The sequence below is a fragment of the Clupea harengus genome, chromosome 24 (assembly GCF_900700415.2).
Source record: "Clupea harengus chromosome 24, Ch_v2.0.2, whole genome shotgun sequence".
Taxonomy (NCBI): Eukaryota; Metazoa; Chordata; class Actinopteri; order Clupeiformes; family Clupeidae; genus Clupea; species Clupea harengus.
In genome coordinates this window covers 10,742,769-10,761,085 of record NC_045175.1, presented here as the reverse complement: position 1 = coordinate 10,761,085, position 18,317 = coordinate 10,742,769, and the positions used below count along the sequence as shown (strand labels likewise).

The 18,317-nt window shown below is 42.5% G+C and overlaps 6 protein-coding genes across 6 annotated transcripts; 2 read left to right on the top strand and 4 right to left on the bottom strand.

Moving 5' to 3' along the window:
* Window positions 1-1,349: 1,349 nt before the first annotated feature.
* LOC105896836 (histone H2B 1/2-like) lies at window positions 1,350-2,055 on the bottom strand. The gene has a single exon (XM_012823635.3). It carries the CDS (start codon window positions 1,929-1,931, stop codon window positions 1,557-1,559), a length of 375 nt encoding a protein of 124 aa, XP_012679089.1. The 5' UTR covers window positions 1,932-2,055; the 3' UTR covers window positions 1,350-1,556.
* A 747-nt stretch (window positions 2,056-2,802) lies between these two features.
* Window positions 2,803-3,226, bottom strand: LOC105888663 (histone H4). The gene has a single exon (XM_031562482.2). It carries the CDS (start codon window positions 3,170-3,172, stop codon window positions 2,861-2,863), a length of 312 nt encoding a protein of 103 aa, XP_031418342.1. The 5' UTR covers window positions 3,173-3,226; the 3' UTR covers window positions 2,803-2,860.
* Window positions 3,227-8,464: 5,238 nt separating this feature from the next.
* LOC105888656 (histone H1-like) lies at window positions 8,465-9,200 on the top strand. Its single transcript, XM_012814396.2, has one exon. The coding sequence runs from the start codon at window positions 8,508-8,510 to the stop codon at window positions 9,147-9,149; it is 642 nt and encodes a 213-aa protein (XP_012669850.1). The 5' UTR covers window positions 8,465-8,507; the 3' UTR covers window positions 9,150-9,200.
* A 997-nt stretch (window positions 9,201-10,197) lies between these two features.
* Window positions 10,198-10,765, top strand: LOC105896834 (histone H2A-like). Its single transcript, XM_012823632.3, has one exon. The coding sequence runs from the start codon at window positions 10,335-10,337 to the stop codon at window positions 10,710-10,712; it is 378 nt and encodes a 125-aa protein (XP_012679086.1). The 5' UTR covers window positions 10,198-10,334; the 3' UTR covers window positions 10,713-10,765.
* A 2,184-nt stretch (window positions 10,766-12,949) lies between these two features.
* LOC105888662 (histone H2B 1/2-like) lies at window positions 12,950-13,590 on the bottom strand. The gene has a single exon (XM_012814403.3). It carries the CDS (start codon window positions 13,527-13,529, stop codon window positions 13,155-13,157), a length of 375 nt encoding a protein of 124 aa, XP_012669857.2. The 5' UTR covers window positions 13,530-13,590; the 3' UTR covers window positions 12,950-13,154.
* Window positions 13,591-14,275: 685 nt separating this feature from the next.
* On the bottom strand, window positions 14,276-14,905 carry LOC105888665 (histone H4). The gene has a single exon (XM_012814407.3). It carries the CDS (start codon window positions 14,840-14,842, stop codon window positions 14,531-14,533), a length of 312 nt encoding a protein of 103 aa, XP_012669861.2. The 5' UTR covers window positions 14,843-14,905; the 3' UTR covers window positions 14,276-14,530.
* Between the last annotated feature and the right edge of the window lie 3,412 nt (window positions 14,906-18,317).

The following is an 18,317-nucleotide window of genomic DNA, read 5'->3' as shown; positions in this document are numbered from 1 at the left end:
CCAGCACAAATTTCCACATCCCAAAAGCCGTGCCTATAGCAGCCCTTCATATATGTTCAAAGCTTTGAAATATAATAAGGCATGTAATAGTTGTAAAGAATCTTTACTGCTTATCAAAACAGATATTTTTGTATTGTTTTACTATATTAACTGTTTAGTTGTACCTCAAGCTGCACATATAGGTATGGATTAACTTTGATGATTTTGTCATTTTAATTTGTACCTCTCATATATACTACATTTGAAAGTTTTCTTGTGTTATTGTTAAACGAATAATGGCAAATGCGCTCTTATATTAGGGGATGGGCTTTGTACTTTGAATTTCTGGCACCATTCTGAAGTAGCGCGATGAGGTCCAATCAGCGGAAACCAACCACCTGACGTAATCAGGGGGGGCAGGGCTAGGGCTAGGCTTTATATAAACTTCGTACGTGGTACATTTCACACCGAGGAAAAGTTAACCATGGCAAGAACAAAGCAAACTGCCCGCAAATCGACAGGAGGTAAAGCTCCCAGAAAGCAGCTAGCCACCAAGGCTGCGCGAAAAAGCGCACCAGCTACCGGTGGCGTGAAGAAGCCTCACCGTTACAGGCCTGGTACCGTGGCTCTGAGAGAGATCCGACGTTACCAGAAGTCCACTGAGCTGTTGATCCGCAAGCTGCCCTTCCAGCGTCTGGTTAGAGAGATCGCTCAGGACTTCAAGACCGATCTGCGCTTCCAGAGCTCTGCCGTCATGGCTCTTCAGGAAGCCAGCGAGGCTTACCTGGTCGGTCTGTTCGAGGACACCAACCTGTGCGCCATCCACGCCAAGAGGGTTACCATCATGCCCAAGGACATCCAGCTGGCCCGTCGTATCCGTGGGGAGCGTGCTTAAGTTCATTCTTCACTCCAGAAATCAAAAGGCTCTTTTAAGAGCCACCAAACTGTCGATGCAAGCTCTATTCCGTTTATATGTAAAGATAAATACACCATGTTCATTTATTTCTGCACTATATTTTAGATTCCATGACCTTTCAAAATTGGTTGTTTTATGATTATTGAGCAACATTGCATGTTACTAGGGAAAACTAGTACTTAACGGGTTTAATATATAAAACACTACATCCATGGGGAACGTGCTTAAATGTATCATTCCACCCATCAACCATTTCAAGTATCGCCACTTCCACAAATCCTAATGCCACATTAACTATGGTATGATAATCGACGCTTTTCCATCCCTTTTCCAAGCCTGTATTTAGAGTGATTCCTCCTTTCTAAATATTGGAATCATGAAACACCCCCGTGGTTGGTACAATGTATGTATATGGTTAAAAGTGGTATGGTAACCGACGACAAATAACATTTGGTTTAATTCAAGAGGCCGTTTATTACACTGAAAGCCTTGTGAAGTGAGGGTAGAACACAGGACGCAGCTGCCGAAACATGTAACGCGTTTCAGGAATTTTGATGTCATAAGGAACCAGTTTAGTTGGCAAAAATATTGAAATAGCTTTTTAAAGGATGAAGTGGGTGGCTCTTAAAAGAGCCTTTTTTTATGAAGTAGGATCAATTTATTACTTGGAGCTGGTGTACTTGGTAACGGCTTTGGTTCCCTCGGACACGGCGTGCTTAGCCAGCTCACCGGGCAGAAGCAGACGCACTGCGGTCTGGATCTCCCTGGAGGTGATGGTGGAGCGCTTGTTGTAGTGAGCTAGGCGGGAAGACTCCCCAGCGATACGCTCGAAGATGTCATTCACGAAAGAATTCATGATGCCCATCGCCTTGGAGGAGATACCGGTATCAGGGTGGACCTGCTTCAGCACCTTGTACACGTAGATGGCATAGCTCTCCTTCCTGGTCTTTCTGCGCTTCTTGCCTCCTTTCCCTGCAGCCTTTGTCACTGCCTTCTTAGATCCCTTCTTGGGCGCTGGCTTCGCTGGCTCAGGCATGTTGTATCTCTGTCTATCTCAAAAAGAGTACAACTGTCGTGGTGAGGTTGCCACCTATATATCCAAAGTTCTATGCAAATGACGAACTGCGTCACTACAGACTCCCACGATCCGAATGTGCCATCACTTCCCCCCAACACCAAACACACAGACACGGTTGGTTACTTTGTAGCAAAGGGGACGGTCAGTAAGACAAGTCCAGCCCCATCCACAGATCAGTAGTTTATTCATATACCCCCCCCCCCCCCCCACTTCTTTTGTCTCATTCCCCGCACTTTTTGGGGAAATGGAGAAAATCCTTCGAAATAGATGAATGCAAAACAATATATATAAACTAGCCTTTTGTGTAAAGTTTGCGTGATTCATTTATTGTTTATTTTTTTAAGCCCAGTGTTATACTAACCAAATGTGTGATGTATTCAGACATAATATTGTTCTCAAAAAAGAAAATACTTTGTTATTGATGGTGTTTGGCAGATACTTCTGTCCAAAGTGAACCCTAATATTGCGCAAAAATGCTGTCATTCTTTAGCGCCTGCATGGCGTCGCACCGTACGCATACTCGCGAGGTGAGGGCTACTGTTTGTATAGGGGAGGGGGGATCTTGCTTTTATATTACACCATTAAACGAAGACTAGCTTATCATCAAACATCACCCGTGTCTGTTAAAAGTTTGATATAAGCTGGTATACAGGTGAAACAAACATACTGCTGAAAGTGTATATCATATTCTGATCATGAAAGTGCTGTGTGTAAATGGGAACTTTTTCTGAAATTTTGGGTAATCAAAGAGTCAAAGAGTGGTTATGGGAAACGCTTTTTTGAGTGGTCTCGTGGCATGGACATAATGTTTGGATACAGGCTTTATAAAGCAATTGGGTGGCTCTTAAAAGAGCCTTTGGGTTCAGTTTAAATGTGTGATCAAATCTTTAACCGCCGAAGCCGTACAGAGTGCGGCCCTGACGCTTAAGAGCGTACACCACATCCATGGCGGTCACGGTCTTTCTCTTGGCGTGCTCTGTGTAGGTGACAGCATCACGGATCACGTTCTCCAGGAAAACCTTCAGTACACCACGGGTCTCCTCGTAGATGAGGCCAGAGATACGCTTAACACCACCACGACGAGCCAGGCGGCGGATTGCAGGCTTGGTGATGCCCTGGATGTTATCACGGAGAACCTTGCGATGACGCTTAGCGCCTCCCTTTCCAAGTCCCTTACCTCCTTTGCCTCTGCCAGACATTATTTCAGGTTGTCTTCTGCTTTGTGAAAGTCAAAAGGTACCAAACCCTACCACGGTGAGCGTACTCATTCTCAATGAGAGGACGTTGGTGAAGACTACTAAACACTCCCATTTCCTTGTCCTTCATTTTCTGAATGGAGAGAGCACATGTAGGGTAAAGTACGTCAGAAATACACGCCCTCTCGTGAGTCCTGTAGTGCCTCCCAGAGGGGAGGAGGGCAAACAGTCTGTGGCTGGGGTGAGAGCTGTCCCTGACGATGCTGCGCGCCCTCCATAGACATCGCTTGCGGTGGACAGCCTCAATGGTGGGGAGTTTTCTTAACCATACCTCTTTAATCTCGCCTATCCTTCGCTGTAATATGTATCTGTCTGTATTGGGTCTGCTCTACATTTGTGTGCTTTGTGATATGTTTTCACTTACATGATATGTTTTTTTCATCCCTCTGGAAAATCTATGTCAAATACAAGTGTTCATACCCCAACATTATCGGACATCAGCATCAGGGTAAAATGAAACTTTATTTGTACTGTATTTTCAGTTTTTTTCTGATCTTTTTTTAATGGAATTGTAACCTCTACTGGAAACATCATTTTACGTTTGTCTGATATTTGCTGAGCGTAGTGTTATGCACACTACTGAAGTAGCATGAAAACTGGGACATGATTTGTTGTGATCCTCCATGTTGACATGTTGACTGATTTGGGTATATGGAGAGAATTAAATAATATTTTCATCAGTCTGCAGCATTGGTCTTGTGTAGTGTTTGGTGAATTTATTGCATTTTTGCACTTTCTCTGTGTACTTCACTTACACTACTCTAATCACTGAGAAGTAGAATTGCTAAAAGTGTTTTAGGTTTACAACAGCAGTGTGTAACTGGTACAAACAGAATTCAGTCATATGCAACGTGTGTGTTTCATATGGTAACAAAATATGGTTTTGATAAATTAGTATATAGTTTTTACAAGAGTGTTTCATTTTGTAAAGGATCTGAGGTGTTTTGCTAATTGGGTGTGTGGTTGTGCTTATTGTGTGTAGTGTTTTGAAAAACAAAAACAAAACCATCAAAATTGTGCTTAAACAATCGAGAAAAAATGTCAGTCATATGAAACGAGTGTGTATCAAAATATGTTTTTTTTTATAAATTAGTGTATAGTGTTTACAAGAGTGTTTCATTTTGCAAAGGATCTGAGCTGTTCTGGGGGGTATTCGTCGTAGCTCGCTAAGCAGTTTAGCGAGCTAATTTTCAGGCTAAGATAAAAAACGCCCCTTTTTTTGGTTCGTGGAAGCAACTTTTGATAAATCACCATAGTAACATATCAATTAGCACTAACCTGCTCCAGCGCAGGCTAACTTACGTGTAGCTGGATAAGCTTGCCACACCCCCGGAAAAAGGAGGGATCCCATTGACCAAGGACTGATATTAGATATCTAGTTAGATTAGCGTAGGGAGAGAGTTCTTTGCGATCGCCAAGATCCATTATTCCATAATTAGTTCTTGTATGAGCGCTCCCGATTCAGCCGACAAGGAATAATTAATTACCTTCTCGAGTCATTTATTGCAAACACCACAGTCGAACATTGACTGTCTTGCGCTTTTTTGCAAGTGGTACATTTTTGTAGTGTCGGTGATGCGGAGAACAAAGCACTCATAATTATATGAGTGTTATTAATACACCATAGCATATCATTATTGTAGAAAATGATTAAGTTGGACTCATGATAAGAATAGAGAGAAATACAGATAATTTATTTTCACTGCTTCAATTTATTGCATTTGTTATTAATACATTTAGTCATTTAACAGACGCTTTTATTCAAAGCGACTTACAAGGAAATGTAAAACTACATCGAGGAAGGATGAGAGGAGATTCGAACTAGACACCTTGCAGTTCTGAACCGGTAGAGGAATCCTCTGTACCAGTTGACACTTGCCGTCAGGTTTTCATACATAGATATGACCCTATAAACATCCCAACACATCTTGCTCTCACAGCGTGGCGGTGTTGAATTTTGCCATGATGATGGTCTTGTATTCTTCATAAGCGTTCATGTTCATCTCCTGCTCGCCAGCGGAGAAAAAAAGAGCCCTTTTCTTTGAGTTCAGAACCATTATACCGTTAGAAAATCATTGTTTTGGTGATCGACCTTTCCAGCCTTTTGAAGTAGGACGTGCACGCGCAAATGCCCTGATAAATTTAGCCTGGTTGAAATTAACCACATGATTTGGATGCGGATCAGCCGTTAACGAACCGATATTTGCTGTTCTCAATCAGCTCGCTAATCTTAACGGGCTAAAAGGCCAATTGATTAACTTAGCTTCAACCCTACGACGAACGGGCCCCTGGTAATTGGGTGTGTGGTTGTGCTTATTGTGTGTAGTTCATTATGTCCTGGCCAGGGGTACGTTCGTCGTAGGATTGAAGCTAAGTTAATCAATTGGCCTTTTAGCCCGTTAAGATTAGCGAGCTGATTGAGAACAGCAAATATCGGTTCGTTAACGGCTGATCCGCATCCAAATCATGTGGTTAATTTCAACCAGGCTAAACTTACCGGGGCATTTGCGCGTGCACGTCCTACTTCAAAAGGCAGGAAAGGTCGATCACCAAAACAATGATTTTCTAGCGGTATAATGGTTCTAAACTCAAAGAAAAGGGCTCTTTTTTTCTCCGCTGGCCAGCAGGAGATGAACATGAACGCTTATGAAGAATACAACACCATAATCATGGCAAAATTCAACACCGCCACCGCTGTGAGAGCAAGGTGTGTTGGGATGTTTATAGGGTGATATCTATGTATGAATAACTGACGGCAAGTGTCAACTAGTACAGAGGTTCTCTCTACCGGTTCGAAACTACATGGTTGCTAGTTCAAATCCCCTAACCTCCTTCCTCGATATAATTCTACATTTTCTTGTAAGTCGCTTTGAATAAAAGCGTCTGTTAAATGACTAAATGTATTAATAACAAATGCAATAAATTGAAGCAGTGAAAATAAATTGTCTGTATTTCTCTTTATTCTTATCATGAGTCCACCTTAATCATGTTCTACAATAATGATATGCTATGGTGTACTAATAACGCTCATATAATTATGAGTGCTTTGTTCTCCGCATCACCGATACTACAAAAATGTACCACTCGCAAAAAAGCGCAAGACAGTCAATGTTCGACTGTGGTGTTTGCAATAAATGACTCGAGAAGGTCTTGTAAATGAATGATTCCTTGTCGGCTGAATCGGTAGCGCTCATACAAGAATAATTGATCTTGGCGATTGCAAAGAACGCTCTCCCTCCGCTAATCTTATTAACTATCTAATATCAGTCCTTGGTCAATGGGATCCCTCCTTTTTCCGGGGGTGTGGCAAGCTTATCCAGCTACACTTAAGTTAGCCTGCCCTGGAGCAGGTTAGTGCTAATCGATATGTAACTATGGTGATTTATCAAAAGTTGCTTCCACGAACCAAAAAGAGGGGCGTTTTTTATCTTAGCCTGAAAATGAGCTCGCTAAACCGCTTAGCGAGCTACGACAAATACCCCCCAGGAGTGCTTGTGAGTGACACAGAGGCCAAATAGACCCATCATTCTATCAACTCACAGTAAGCCCACACACACAGACAGACTCACACACACACACAGACAGACAGACTCACACTCACACTCACACACACACAAATTCACTCTCACACACGCACACACACACACTCACATATGTAGATTAGAATTAGTTAGACCAAAGTATTATTGCAAGTGGTCCAAAATCTCACTCTGAGTTTGTCTGTAGTCTATTTGTGGACATTTGCTGAACTTATGCTCCAGAGGGGTATCATTAGGCCTGAGCTGGTCTTTCAAGAGGAGATGGTTGTAAAGTCGTTCTGTCACATTTCATCAAAGGCTTTATGTGAAGGCATTCCAACTAATATATATGCTGCTCGCATTAAGTTCAAGTCACTTATGCTTGCCTACAGAGTGCTTGCTGGTTCTGCTCCCACCTACCTAAATGCTCTTGTAAGGGCAAATGTTACACCCAGGACGCTACGCTCGTCTAGTGAGCGTCGTTTGGCACTGCCGTCTGTGCAAGCACGGCAATCCAGACTATTCTCATTTGTAGTTCCACGTTGGTGGAACGAACTGCCTAGTACTACCAGAGTAGGGGCGTCCCTCTCTACCTTCAAGAAGCTTTTGAAGACCCAACTCTTCAGAGAGCACCTCCCCTCCTAAATGGCACCTTGACTAATGCTTAACTTGCACTTCAGCAGTTACATTCCTACACTTCTTTTTCCTTTCTAGGTCGTTTTTCTATTTCTTATGTAAAGTAGTATTTATTGTTACACTAGGTTTTGTATTGCTCTTAGCTTGACTGTTCTCTCCGTTGTACGTCGCTTTGGACAAAAGCGTCTGCTAAATGACTAAATGTAAATGTAAATGATATGATGTAACAGCTAACAGCTATCTATGTGTGGATTCAAGATACTTGCTCTCAAGTTTGGTGTTTTGTTTATGTGGTTTTGTATTCGTTTGTGTGTTTGTTTGTCAAAATTTGCAAAGCAAAACAAGTCTACAAATTGTGTCTTTTCATGTAAATCCTACACCTGGATTTGTATTTTAAAACCCATTCCACATAATACACATGTAACGGGCAGCAGATGGGCTCCAAACATGAATACTCTTGACTAGTTTTGTCTTGAAGTCCATATCTGTTCCCCAGTCATTTAAAGTATTTTTTATTGCCAAATGCCTTCCATTTCACAGAACTTGCTTCTCTAATATGTATGCGTATGGTGTGTCTGTGCCGCGTAGTCGGATCGACTGAACCGTCTGTCAACTGTGTTTCGCTGTGTCCAAATAGCTCCCGTTGGTAAAGTACATATTCGCATAAGCAACCCCGTCACTACTTACACGCGTTACAGGGGCTCACATCTTGGTCTATGGCACATTGTTGTAGATACAAGGCACGATTTTACTGTCTTTATGGGCATGTTTTCCTCACGAAACTTAGACGGACTGCCACATCTCCCTCTTGATTTACGCAGTTCCCAGTTCGTTGCAACAGGGATTAAGGCAAATTATGTAACCACATTTGTTTTCCTTAAAGTATAGGCTTTGCTGTTTTCAACAGTTATCTTTATATTCGTAAATGTTGTTTCTCCGGACATATTTTTTACCGAACCCGCTTGGAGAAAGCACACGCGAACCCTTCGCAGAGGCGGAACAAGGAGAGCTCTTTAGGGTGAGTCTAAAAGGTTCTCATGTTGACTTTAATAAAGACCGTTCACTCTAGCTCTCCACTACTTCTCACACTTCTGTTGTAGCCCGTGCGCTAGACAGACGATATAATGGCAGAAGCTGCTCCAGCCCCCGCTGCGTCCCCTGCAAAGGCCGCCAAGAAGAAGGCACCACGACCCAAGAAAACCGGACCGAGTGTTGGAGAACTAATCGTCAAAGCTATTACCGCATCCAAAGAGAAGAAAGGAGTTTCTTTGGCTGCGCTTAAGAAGGCATTGGCGGCTGGTGGATACGACGTGGAAAAGAACAACGCTCGTGTGAAGGTGGCCATCAAGAGTCTTGTTACTAAGGAAACGCTGGTTCAGACTAAAGGAACTGGCGCCTCCGGCTCCTTCAAGCTGAACAAGAAACAGGCAGAGGAGAAGAAGAAGCCCGTTAAGAAGGTAGCACCTAAAGCCAAGAAGCCAGCAGCGAAGAAACTTGCTGCAGCAAAGAAGCCCGCTGCAGCAAAGAAGGCTGTGGCTAAGAAGCCGGTGGCCGCTAAGAAGTCTCCGAAGAAGGCGAAGAAACCCGCCACACCTAAAAAGGCAACAAAAAGTCCTAAGAAGGCCCAAAAGCCCTTAACACCTAAGAAAGCAGCAAAGAGCCCCAAGAAAGTCAAGGCAGCCAAACCTAAGGCAGTCAAGCCGAAAGCTGCTAAACCCAAGGCGGCAGCGGCTAAACCTAAAAGGGCTGCTCCTAAGAAGAGGTAAATGCTGCGCGCCCTGCCCTGTCAATGTTGTCACGTTAAACAAAACGGCTCTTTTAAGAGCCACCCCAAAAGAATCATTTGAATGCATCTGTTCCGACAATAGCAGTGGTATTGAGTCATTTATGCTTGAAACTCATGCAATTTGCAATATTTTCAGTTAAAGATATTAGTCTATCAAGGTTTTATATCACCGCCAAGCAATTTAGTTATATTGCATGTTCGAAATGAACACAAGGTATGACAGTAGTGATTTCACCTGCTTGAGGACCTTAAAGTAAAGGGCATCTTAAGTTTAGCCAGAGTGACTTATAATAAATAGACTGTGAGGTGTTAAAGCAGCACTACAGAGTTATATTCCAAAACCTAAAAGGCATGCAAAAACCCTGCAAACAACACCAACAGCCCAGCTGACACTGATAGAAGCTTGCCAACACACTAACTGGTGTCTTTTGCCAGTTTAGCTTTTTCTTCCTGTTTTGCAGGGTGTACCAGCCTGTCACACATAACTACATAGGGCATATCCCTGATGGCTAGTGGGGAAGACACAGGTGTTTATCCGTCCTTCACATGACCATATGCTATCAAAATGAATTTGAGGATGGTACCAAAACTAGTTGCCTATAAAACCATATCTCAAAAAGTGTCAAATTATTGCATAGTGTTACTCTTATAAACCACACTAAAATAAGCTATTCAATACTATTTGGTAACAACATACAGCTAATGTATCCCAAAATAAAAGAAATGAGCTAACAGCATTCTGCTCATATTTTCTTTTTTAAACAAAAACGATACAAAGTATCAAACAGACTGGCTTGTAGCACCCAACCACTTCAGTTTGTTCCATTTTAATAGTGTTCGCTTTACATGGAGATTCTGGGACTTCATGTTTGATCATCTGGAAACCAAGCTGCAACGTTAACGGAAATGGTTCGTTTTAAACATTTCATGCGTTAAAATATTCAGTGATTTTGAATATCACGCGCTAAATGGAAGAAGGAAATCCAGCAGGCGCCAAATTCAACTGACTTTGGCATGCCGCACAGACCTACACGTTGATTGGCTCTCAGCATTCTCGCCTCAACCACTGAGGCAATGAGCAACACTGAGCTGGACGAGAATAAAACCACACCCCTCTGTCACTCAGTTCACTTCAGTATTTGTGAGCAACTACTGAAAATTTAAAATGAGCGGCAGAGGCAAAACAGGAGGAAAGGCTAGGGCGAAGGCCAAGACTCGCTCATCTAGGGCCGGACTCCAATTCCCCGTGGGTCGTGTTCACAGGCTGCTCCGCAAGGGCAACTATGCCCATCGCGTTGGGGCTGGTGCTCCTGTCTATATGGCTGCTGTGCTCGAATATCTGACCGCTGAGATCCTCGAGTTGGCTGGCAACGCTGCCCGTGACAACAAGAAGAGTCGTATCATTCCCCGCCATCTGCAACTGGCTGTGCGCAACGACGAGGAGTTGAACAAGCTTCTCGGCGGAGTGACCATCGCTCAGGGTGGTGTGTTGCCAAACATCCAAGCCGTGCTTCTTCCCAAGAAGACCGAGAAGTCTAAGTAAATTTACTCCGATAAACCCCATTTAAAAAGGCTCTTTTAAGAGCCACCCAAACATTTCTGGACAAAAACATGTATTCCAAGTTTACATGGGTGTGACTTAAATAAACGCAACGTAGTGCTGTGCTACAAGTTGACGAAGCATATCACAAGGCTGCTATCAGTTACATTGTATGAATCTGATTTCAGTCAAAATGAGCCTGCCATCACACATTCATGATACAAACAGTCCATAATTCACGATATTTCCTTCAATGAAACCTAGTCCTTACGTGGAGGCAAACAAACACTCCTTTATTAGGTCTAATATATGTTTAGATATAATCTCCGTATGGGTAAGACGCCATTTTAATAGGCGTTAACCAACACACGTTGCCATATCCCAAAAGCCGTGCATATAGCAGCTTTTAATTTATGTTCACAGCCTTCAAATATAATAAGGCATGTTATATGTTGTGTATTGTTATTCAATTGTGTTTGTTCCCTCGGGGCATCCGTAATGCCCCACTGTTAACCCGCATAGAATGCTGGGTATAGTTGTCCGATGAAATATACAGTAAAAGAATGCCCGTTATTTCAATCACAGTCTCATGTCCTATCATTGCTAGTTATATAAGTATAGAGTGTGCTATATAACATTATAGTTGCTTATCAAAACAGAGACATTCATGTTTTTCTCTTGTATTTTTTTTACTATATTAACAGTTTAGTTTAACCTCAAGCTGCACATATATGTATGAATACACTTTGATGATATGATTTTGTTATTTCAATTAAAAAACACCTCATATCTACCACATTTGAAAGTTTTGTTTTGTTATTGTTAAAAGAATAATCACAAATGCGCTCGTAGATTAGGGGATGGGCTTTGTACTTTGAATTTAAGGCGCCATTCTGAAGTAGCGCTATGAGGTCCAATCAGCAGAAACAACCACCTGACGTAATCAGGGGGGCAAGGCTAGGGCTAGGCTTTAAATAACCTTCGTACGTGGGGTATTTCACACCGAGGAAAAACATTTACCATGGCAAGAACTAAGCAAACCGCTCGCAAATCCACCGGAGGTAAGGCTCCGAGGAAGCAGCTCGCCACCAAGGCTGCACGCAAAAGCGCCCCAGCCACCGGTGGCGTGAAGAAGCCCCATCGTTACAGGCCCGGCACAGTGGCTCTGAGAGAGATCCGTCGTTACCAGAAGTCCACTGAGCTGCTGATCCGTAAGCTGCCCTTCCAGCGTCTGGTTAGAGAGATCGCTCAGGACTTCAAGACCGATCTGCGTTTCCAGAGCTCTGCCGTCATGGCTCTTCAGGAGGCCAGCGAGGCTTACCTGGTCGGTCTGTTCGAGGACACCAACCTGTGCGCCATCCACGCCAAGAGGGTGACCATCATGCCCAAGGACATCCAGCTGGCCCGTCGCATCCGTGGGGAGCGTGCTTAAGTTAATTCATCCCTCCAGAAACCAAAAGGCTCTTTTAAGAGCCACCAAACTGTCGATGAATGCTCTTATTCCGTTTTACTGTTTAATTTAGGATAGGGTGAAATTCACGATGCTCATATTTCTTCACTAGATTCCATTACTTCTCAAAACGGGCTGTTTCATGAATATTGAGCAACATTTCCTGTATCTACACATTTTCCCTTTTACATCTAATCCCACTTCATGCTTAAATTAATCTCAAATATGGCCACCTGAGTAGGCTACATACAAGCATGTGTATCGTTTCTAAAGCACGCTTTAAATCCCTGTACATTCCTCCACAACTCCTGATGTCACATGTATCTATTAGCGACACTAACAATCATTTGAAGCTTGACTTTCAATCGTTACCACCAGCTCAGACTATGCACCATGTAGTTCAGTGGTCTGAGAAAGAAAACGTGGGTATGTTTAAAGGTGTGAGTTTTTGTTCTAGTCATAAAAAGAACACCCCCAGATACCTTTAATCTTCTACATATATGGCACTTGTGCATGAATATTTCCTCTAACTAAAAACATACAAAAATTAAGGCATGTCAGAGTACCTAAAAAAGGCCAACAAGCCTCAGTCCTTGAGTTAAATTGGAATGCGTTAATGTATAGTCCCGTTTCGAAAGCATTTTCAAGGTAAACCTTTTGAATATAATGCTAAACCTGTATTTAGAGTGATTCTTCCTTTCTAAATATTGGATCAAGTAACCCCGCGTCATTGGTACAATGTATGTATATGGTCAGAAGTGGCATAGTAACCGACGATCAATCACATTTGGACTTTTTCCATAGGACGTTTATTACACCCAAAGTGTTAAGTGTGTGTAGAACATAGGACGCGCCTGCAGAACTGTGAAACACGTTACATGAACTTTTGATGTCAATACTAACCAATTTAGTTCGCAAACACATTGAAATAGCTTCAAAAGGATGAAGTGTGTGGCTCTTAAAAGAGCCTTTATGTTTAAATTTGGGTCAATGAATTACTTGGAGCTGGTGTACTTGGTAACGGCTTTGGTTCCCTCGGACACGGCGTGCTTAGCCAGCTCACCGGGCAGAAGCAGACGCACTGCGGTCTGGATCTCCCTAGAGGTGATGGTGGAACGCTTGTTGTAGTGAGCCAGGCGGGAAGACTCCCCAGCGATACGTTCGAAGATGTCATTCACGAAAGAATTCATGATGCCCATCGCCTTGGAGGAGATACCGGTATCAGGGTGGACCTGCTTCAGCACCTTGTACACGTAGATGGCATAGCTCTCCTTCCTGGTCTTTCTGCGCTTCTTGCCTCCTTTCCCTGCAGCCTTTGTCACTGCCTTCTTAGATCCCTTCTTGGGCGCTGGCTTCGCTGGCTCAGGCATGTTGTATCTTTGTATATCTCAAAAAGAGTAGAATTATTACAATGAGGTTGCCAACTATATATACAAAGTTGTATGCAAATGACAAACTGCGTCACTACAGACTCCCACAATCCGAATGTGCCATCTCTTCCCCCCCAACACCAAACACACAGACACGGTTGGTTACTTTTTAGCAAAGGGGACGGTCAGTAAGACAAGTCCAGCCCCATCCACAGATCAGCAGTTTACTCATCTACCCCCTCTTTTCCCGCACTTTTCGGCGAAAGGAAGAAAGAAATAGATATATGCCAATATTACCACTGGCTTTGGACTAAAAATGTTTTGTGTAATCGATTACTTCATTTTCCGTTTTTGTTGGAGAGATTCTGGATTGTTTACGCCAATATGAATGCGAGTTGAATCATAAGCTCAATATAATATTAACCACGTTTACGCATATGATACATTCACAAAAATCCTTCTGTCCACAACGAACCCTGATTTTACGCTAGCAGTTCTTAAGCAACCTAATGACATTGCACCGTACGCATCCTGGCGAAGTGAGGTCTACTGTGGGTGGTTTCTTGCTTTTATATTACACCATTACATGAAGGATAGCTTGTGCACAGAAATGGAGGACCTGATCTAATCAACATGTAGGTCTAATAAAACTTTAAATGGCATTGTTGGTTTTATAAAACCTGGAATGCTGTTGAATCACAACCTGCTGAAATATTGTGTAAACAAGACCAAACTCTTCAGAGAGCACCTCCCTTCCTGACTGGCGCTTCGATTACTTAAATAATCTGATCATGAATTTAGCGTTTCAGTGTATGCGTGGTAGTAACTGATACAATTGACTGACTGAATACTGGGTTACTAAAAAATCTTAATTATGGATCACACTTTTAAAGTCGGGGTTGATGTCTTGAAAATATATGTGTTGAGATACAGGCTTTGTAAAGCAATTGGGCGGCTCTTAAAAGAGCCTTTGGGTTCAGTTTGAAGGTGTGATCAAATCTTTAACCGCCGAAGCCGTACAGAGTGCGGCCCTGACGCTTCAGAGCGTAAACCACATCCATGGCGGTCACGGTCTTTCTCTTGGCGTGCTCGGTGTAGGTGACAGCATCACGGATTACGTTCTCCAGGAAAACCTTCAGTACACCACGGGTCTCCTCGTAGATAAGGCCAGAGATACGCTTGACACCACCACGGCGAGCCAGGCGACGGATAGCGGGCTTTGTGATACCCTGGATGTTATCACGAAGAACCTTCCGATGACGCTTAGCGCCTCCCTTACCGAGCCCCTTGCCTCCTTTTCCTCTGCCAGACATTTCAACAAGTTGAGTTCAGCTTCGGTACAGTGAAAAGTGTGAGAAAATGTTCTGCGGTGAGCGGTCTCATTCTCAATGAGAGGACGTTGGTGAAGACTACTAAACACTCCCATTTGCTTGTCATACACGCCCTCTCGTGAGTCCTGTAGTGCCTCCTAGAGGGGAGGAGGGCAAACAGTCTGTGGCTGGGGTGAGGGCTGTCCCTGACGATGCTGCGCGCCCTCCATAAACATCGCTTGCGCTGTAAGGCCTCAATGGTGGGGAGTTTGGAACAGGTGATGCGATGGGTAACTTTCTTAAAGTTTTTCTCCATTGCTTTGGCAAATTTCACGAAACAGAAATTACATTCTCAAAACAACACTTGCAAACCTCCAAACCACTGGGCACTTGTTCACAACATATTGGAATTTCTCATTCCTTTACAGTTTTTCTCGATTGCTTAAAGACAATTTTGACTGCTTTGTTTTGTTTTTCCATTTCACTCACACAATTAGAACAACCACACACCCAATGAGCAAAACACCTCAGATCCATTGCAAAATGAAACACTCTTGTAAAAACTATACACTAATTTAACAAAACCATATTTTGTTACCATATGAAACACACACGTTGCATATGACGGAATTCTGTTTGTACCACTTACACACTGCTGTTATAAACCTAAAACACTTTTAGCAATTCTACTTCTCAGTGATTAGAGTAGTGTAAGTGAAGTACACAGAGAAAGTGCAAATATTCAATAAATTCACCAAACACTACACAAAACCAATGCTGCAGACTGATGAAAATATTATTTAATTCTCTCCATATACACAAATCAGTCAAACATGGAGAATCACAACAAAAACAACTAAACTTGTCTCAGTTTTCATAACTGCATAACACTTGATGGCTGTGTTCAACTAATTGCCACAAAGTGTAGTAATTTGACTTGCAGTGCTTTGGAATTGCAAGGAAGTGACATCTTGATATACGTCTGTGTCTAAAGCATAAAAGTGTGTTTAGTGTTTTGCAAATCACTTGTGTGTATTGTTTCGCAAAAAGTGTGATGTTGACATGTGCTTATAGTGGTGCAAATCCGAGCCGTTGTTTTGCTCCTTGAGTGAAGGTTTTGATAATTGTGTAATACTTTTGATTTTAGTGTTTATCCAGTCGTAAAAAACTGTAAACAAATTGCAATTGTATAAGCACATTCTTGCAAATGACAAGTACAATTGCCTACAGTTTGCACAAATTTCAAATGATTTAGCACATCTTTGCAAATGGTTAGGTACAATTGCATTCAGTTAGCCCAATTACCAATTGAATATATCTTGATGGTCTAAATTGACTGTTGCTTCTCGGTCAAGTGGTTGTTCTCTGCAAAACATGTTGGCATAATTTCCTTGAGCACTTCATCACTTGCACAGTAGTTCACTCCACTGTCAAAAACATCATGGTATACTGTAATATGGATCTCTTTGTTAATCGGCTTAATTTTCAGGTGCAACTAGAACTTTACTCATCAAGGGAGAGTTTCACACATCCGGTCACCAATCACAGAGTAAGTTTAGTTAGCTGACAGGTGCTATCCAGGAGTATACATGCTTCCATCCAATATCTAGAGCTTGACCAAGTTCAGTACAATTTATGAACATGGAAGCACCTGCCCAGGGAAACAACCAAGGGCAACTGCCTGCTTGAGGAAGAGGAGGAAGAAGAAGAGGAAGAGGAGCAAGGGTGCGTGGTGGTGGAGTAGGGGGAAGAGGCCGAGGAGGACGAAGACAACAAGCTATGCCAGATGAAATTCGGGCTACACTTAACCATGGCCTCACAATGGCAGAGATAGTGCTCATTGTGTTACCTCCTGGTATGCGCAGATTTACACCACTATAAGCACCTCACACTTTTTGCAAAACTATACACACAGTGATTTGCAAAACACTAAACACACTTGTATGCATTAGACACAGAAGTATGTCATTATGTCACTTCCTTGCAATTCCAAAGCACTGACTGTCAAATTACCACACCTATGTGCCAATTGGTTAAACACAGCCATCAAGTGCGCAAACTTAATTGTAGACACATCAAACAGGTTTAAGCACTATAGAAATGCAGCAGGTGAGTTCACCTGTCTTCAACCAAATTGGAAGGAGTCAGAAGAAGAATAGTGAGGGTGAGAGGAGGAATCCACAGAGGAGGAGAAGGAGGAAGAGGCAGAGGTAGAGGCTTGGGTGGAGGAAGAGGAAGACCTGAAGCAGGAGGAGAACGTGCTCAAAGAAGAAGAGGACCACATTTATCAAATACATTTGAAAGGAGGAAGGGGGGCCATATTCACGCAAGAACAAGAGAGATCATAAACATGGTTTTGGCCAATAATGCTGTCAGGCTCAGAGAAATTCAAGCCAACATTATCGGTGACCATGCCATTTTCAATACTGTCCATCAGGTCTCTCAGTCAACAATGGCAATAATCCTGAAAAGACATCAGGTTCAAATGAAACAACTTCTATCTGTACTGTAATTTCCAATTTTTTTCAGATCTTTTTTTTTTCTCTTGTCTTTAACTGTAATTGTAACCTGTAATTGTAACCAGAAATGTATGTTTGTCTGATAATTGGTGAGCTCACAGGGTTCTGTGCACTACTGTAGTGGCATGAAAACTGGGACATGTTTTGTTGTGATTCTCCATTTTTGACATGTTGACTGATTTGGGTATATGGAGAGAAATAAATGATATCAGTCGGCAGCATTGGTCTTGTGTTTTGTGAATTTATTGTACATATGCACTTTCTCTGTGTACTTCACTTACAGTACTCTTATCACTGAGAAGTCAAATTGCTTTAGTGGTGTTTTAGGTTAGCAACAGCCGTGTGTAACTGGTTCAAACAGAATTAAGTCGTATGAAACGTGTGTGTAACAAAATATGTTTTTTATAAATTAGTGTATAGTTTTTACAAGAGTGTTTCATTTTGCAAAGGATCTGAGCCGTTCTGGTAATTGGGAGAGTGATTGTGCTAATTAGGTGTAATATTTTGAAAAACCGGGCCGTTTTCAAAATCATGAAAAACTGTAATGCAATGCTGTCTTTTCACTAAAATCCTACACCTAGTCAAAGCTACCTACACTGTGCAGACTACTGTATGCCTCCTTCATTATGTCTTGGCCAGGAGTGCTTGTGTGTGACACAGCGGCCGAACAGACCCATCATTCCATCAACTCACAGTAATCCCACACACATACAGACTCACACACACACACACAGACAGACAGACTCACACACGCACACAAACACACACACTCACACTAGAATTAGACAGAAGTATTATTGCAAGTGGTCCAAAATCTCACACTGAGTTTGTCTGTATTTGTGGACAGTAGCTGAACTTATGCTCCCGAGGGGTATGACTAGGCCTGAGCTGGTCTCTCGAGAGGAGATGCACTGTAAACCCAAATAAGTTACCAGAACTCAAAACAAATTGAGGTAATC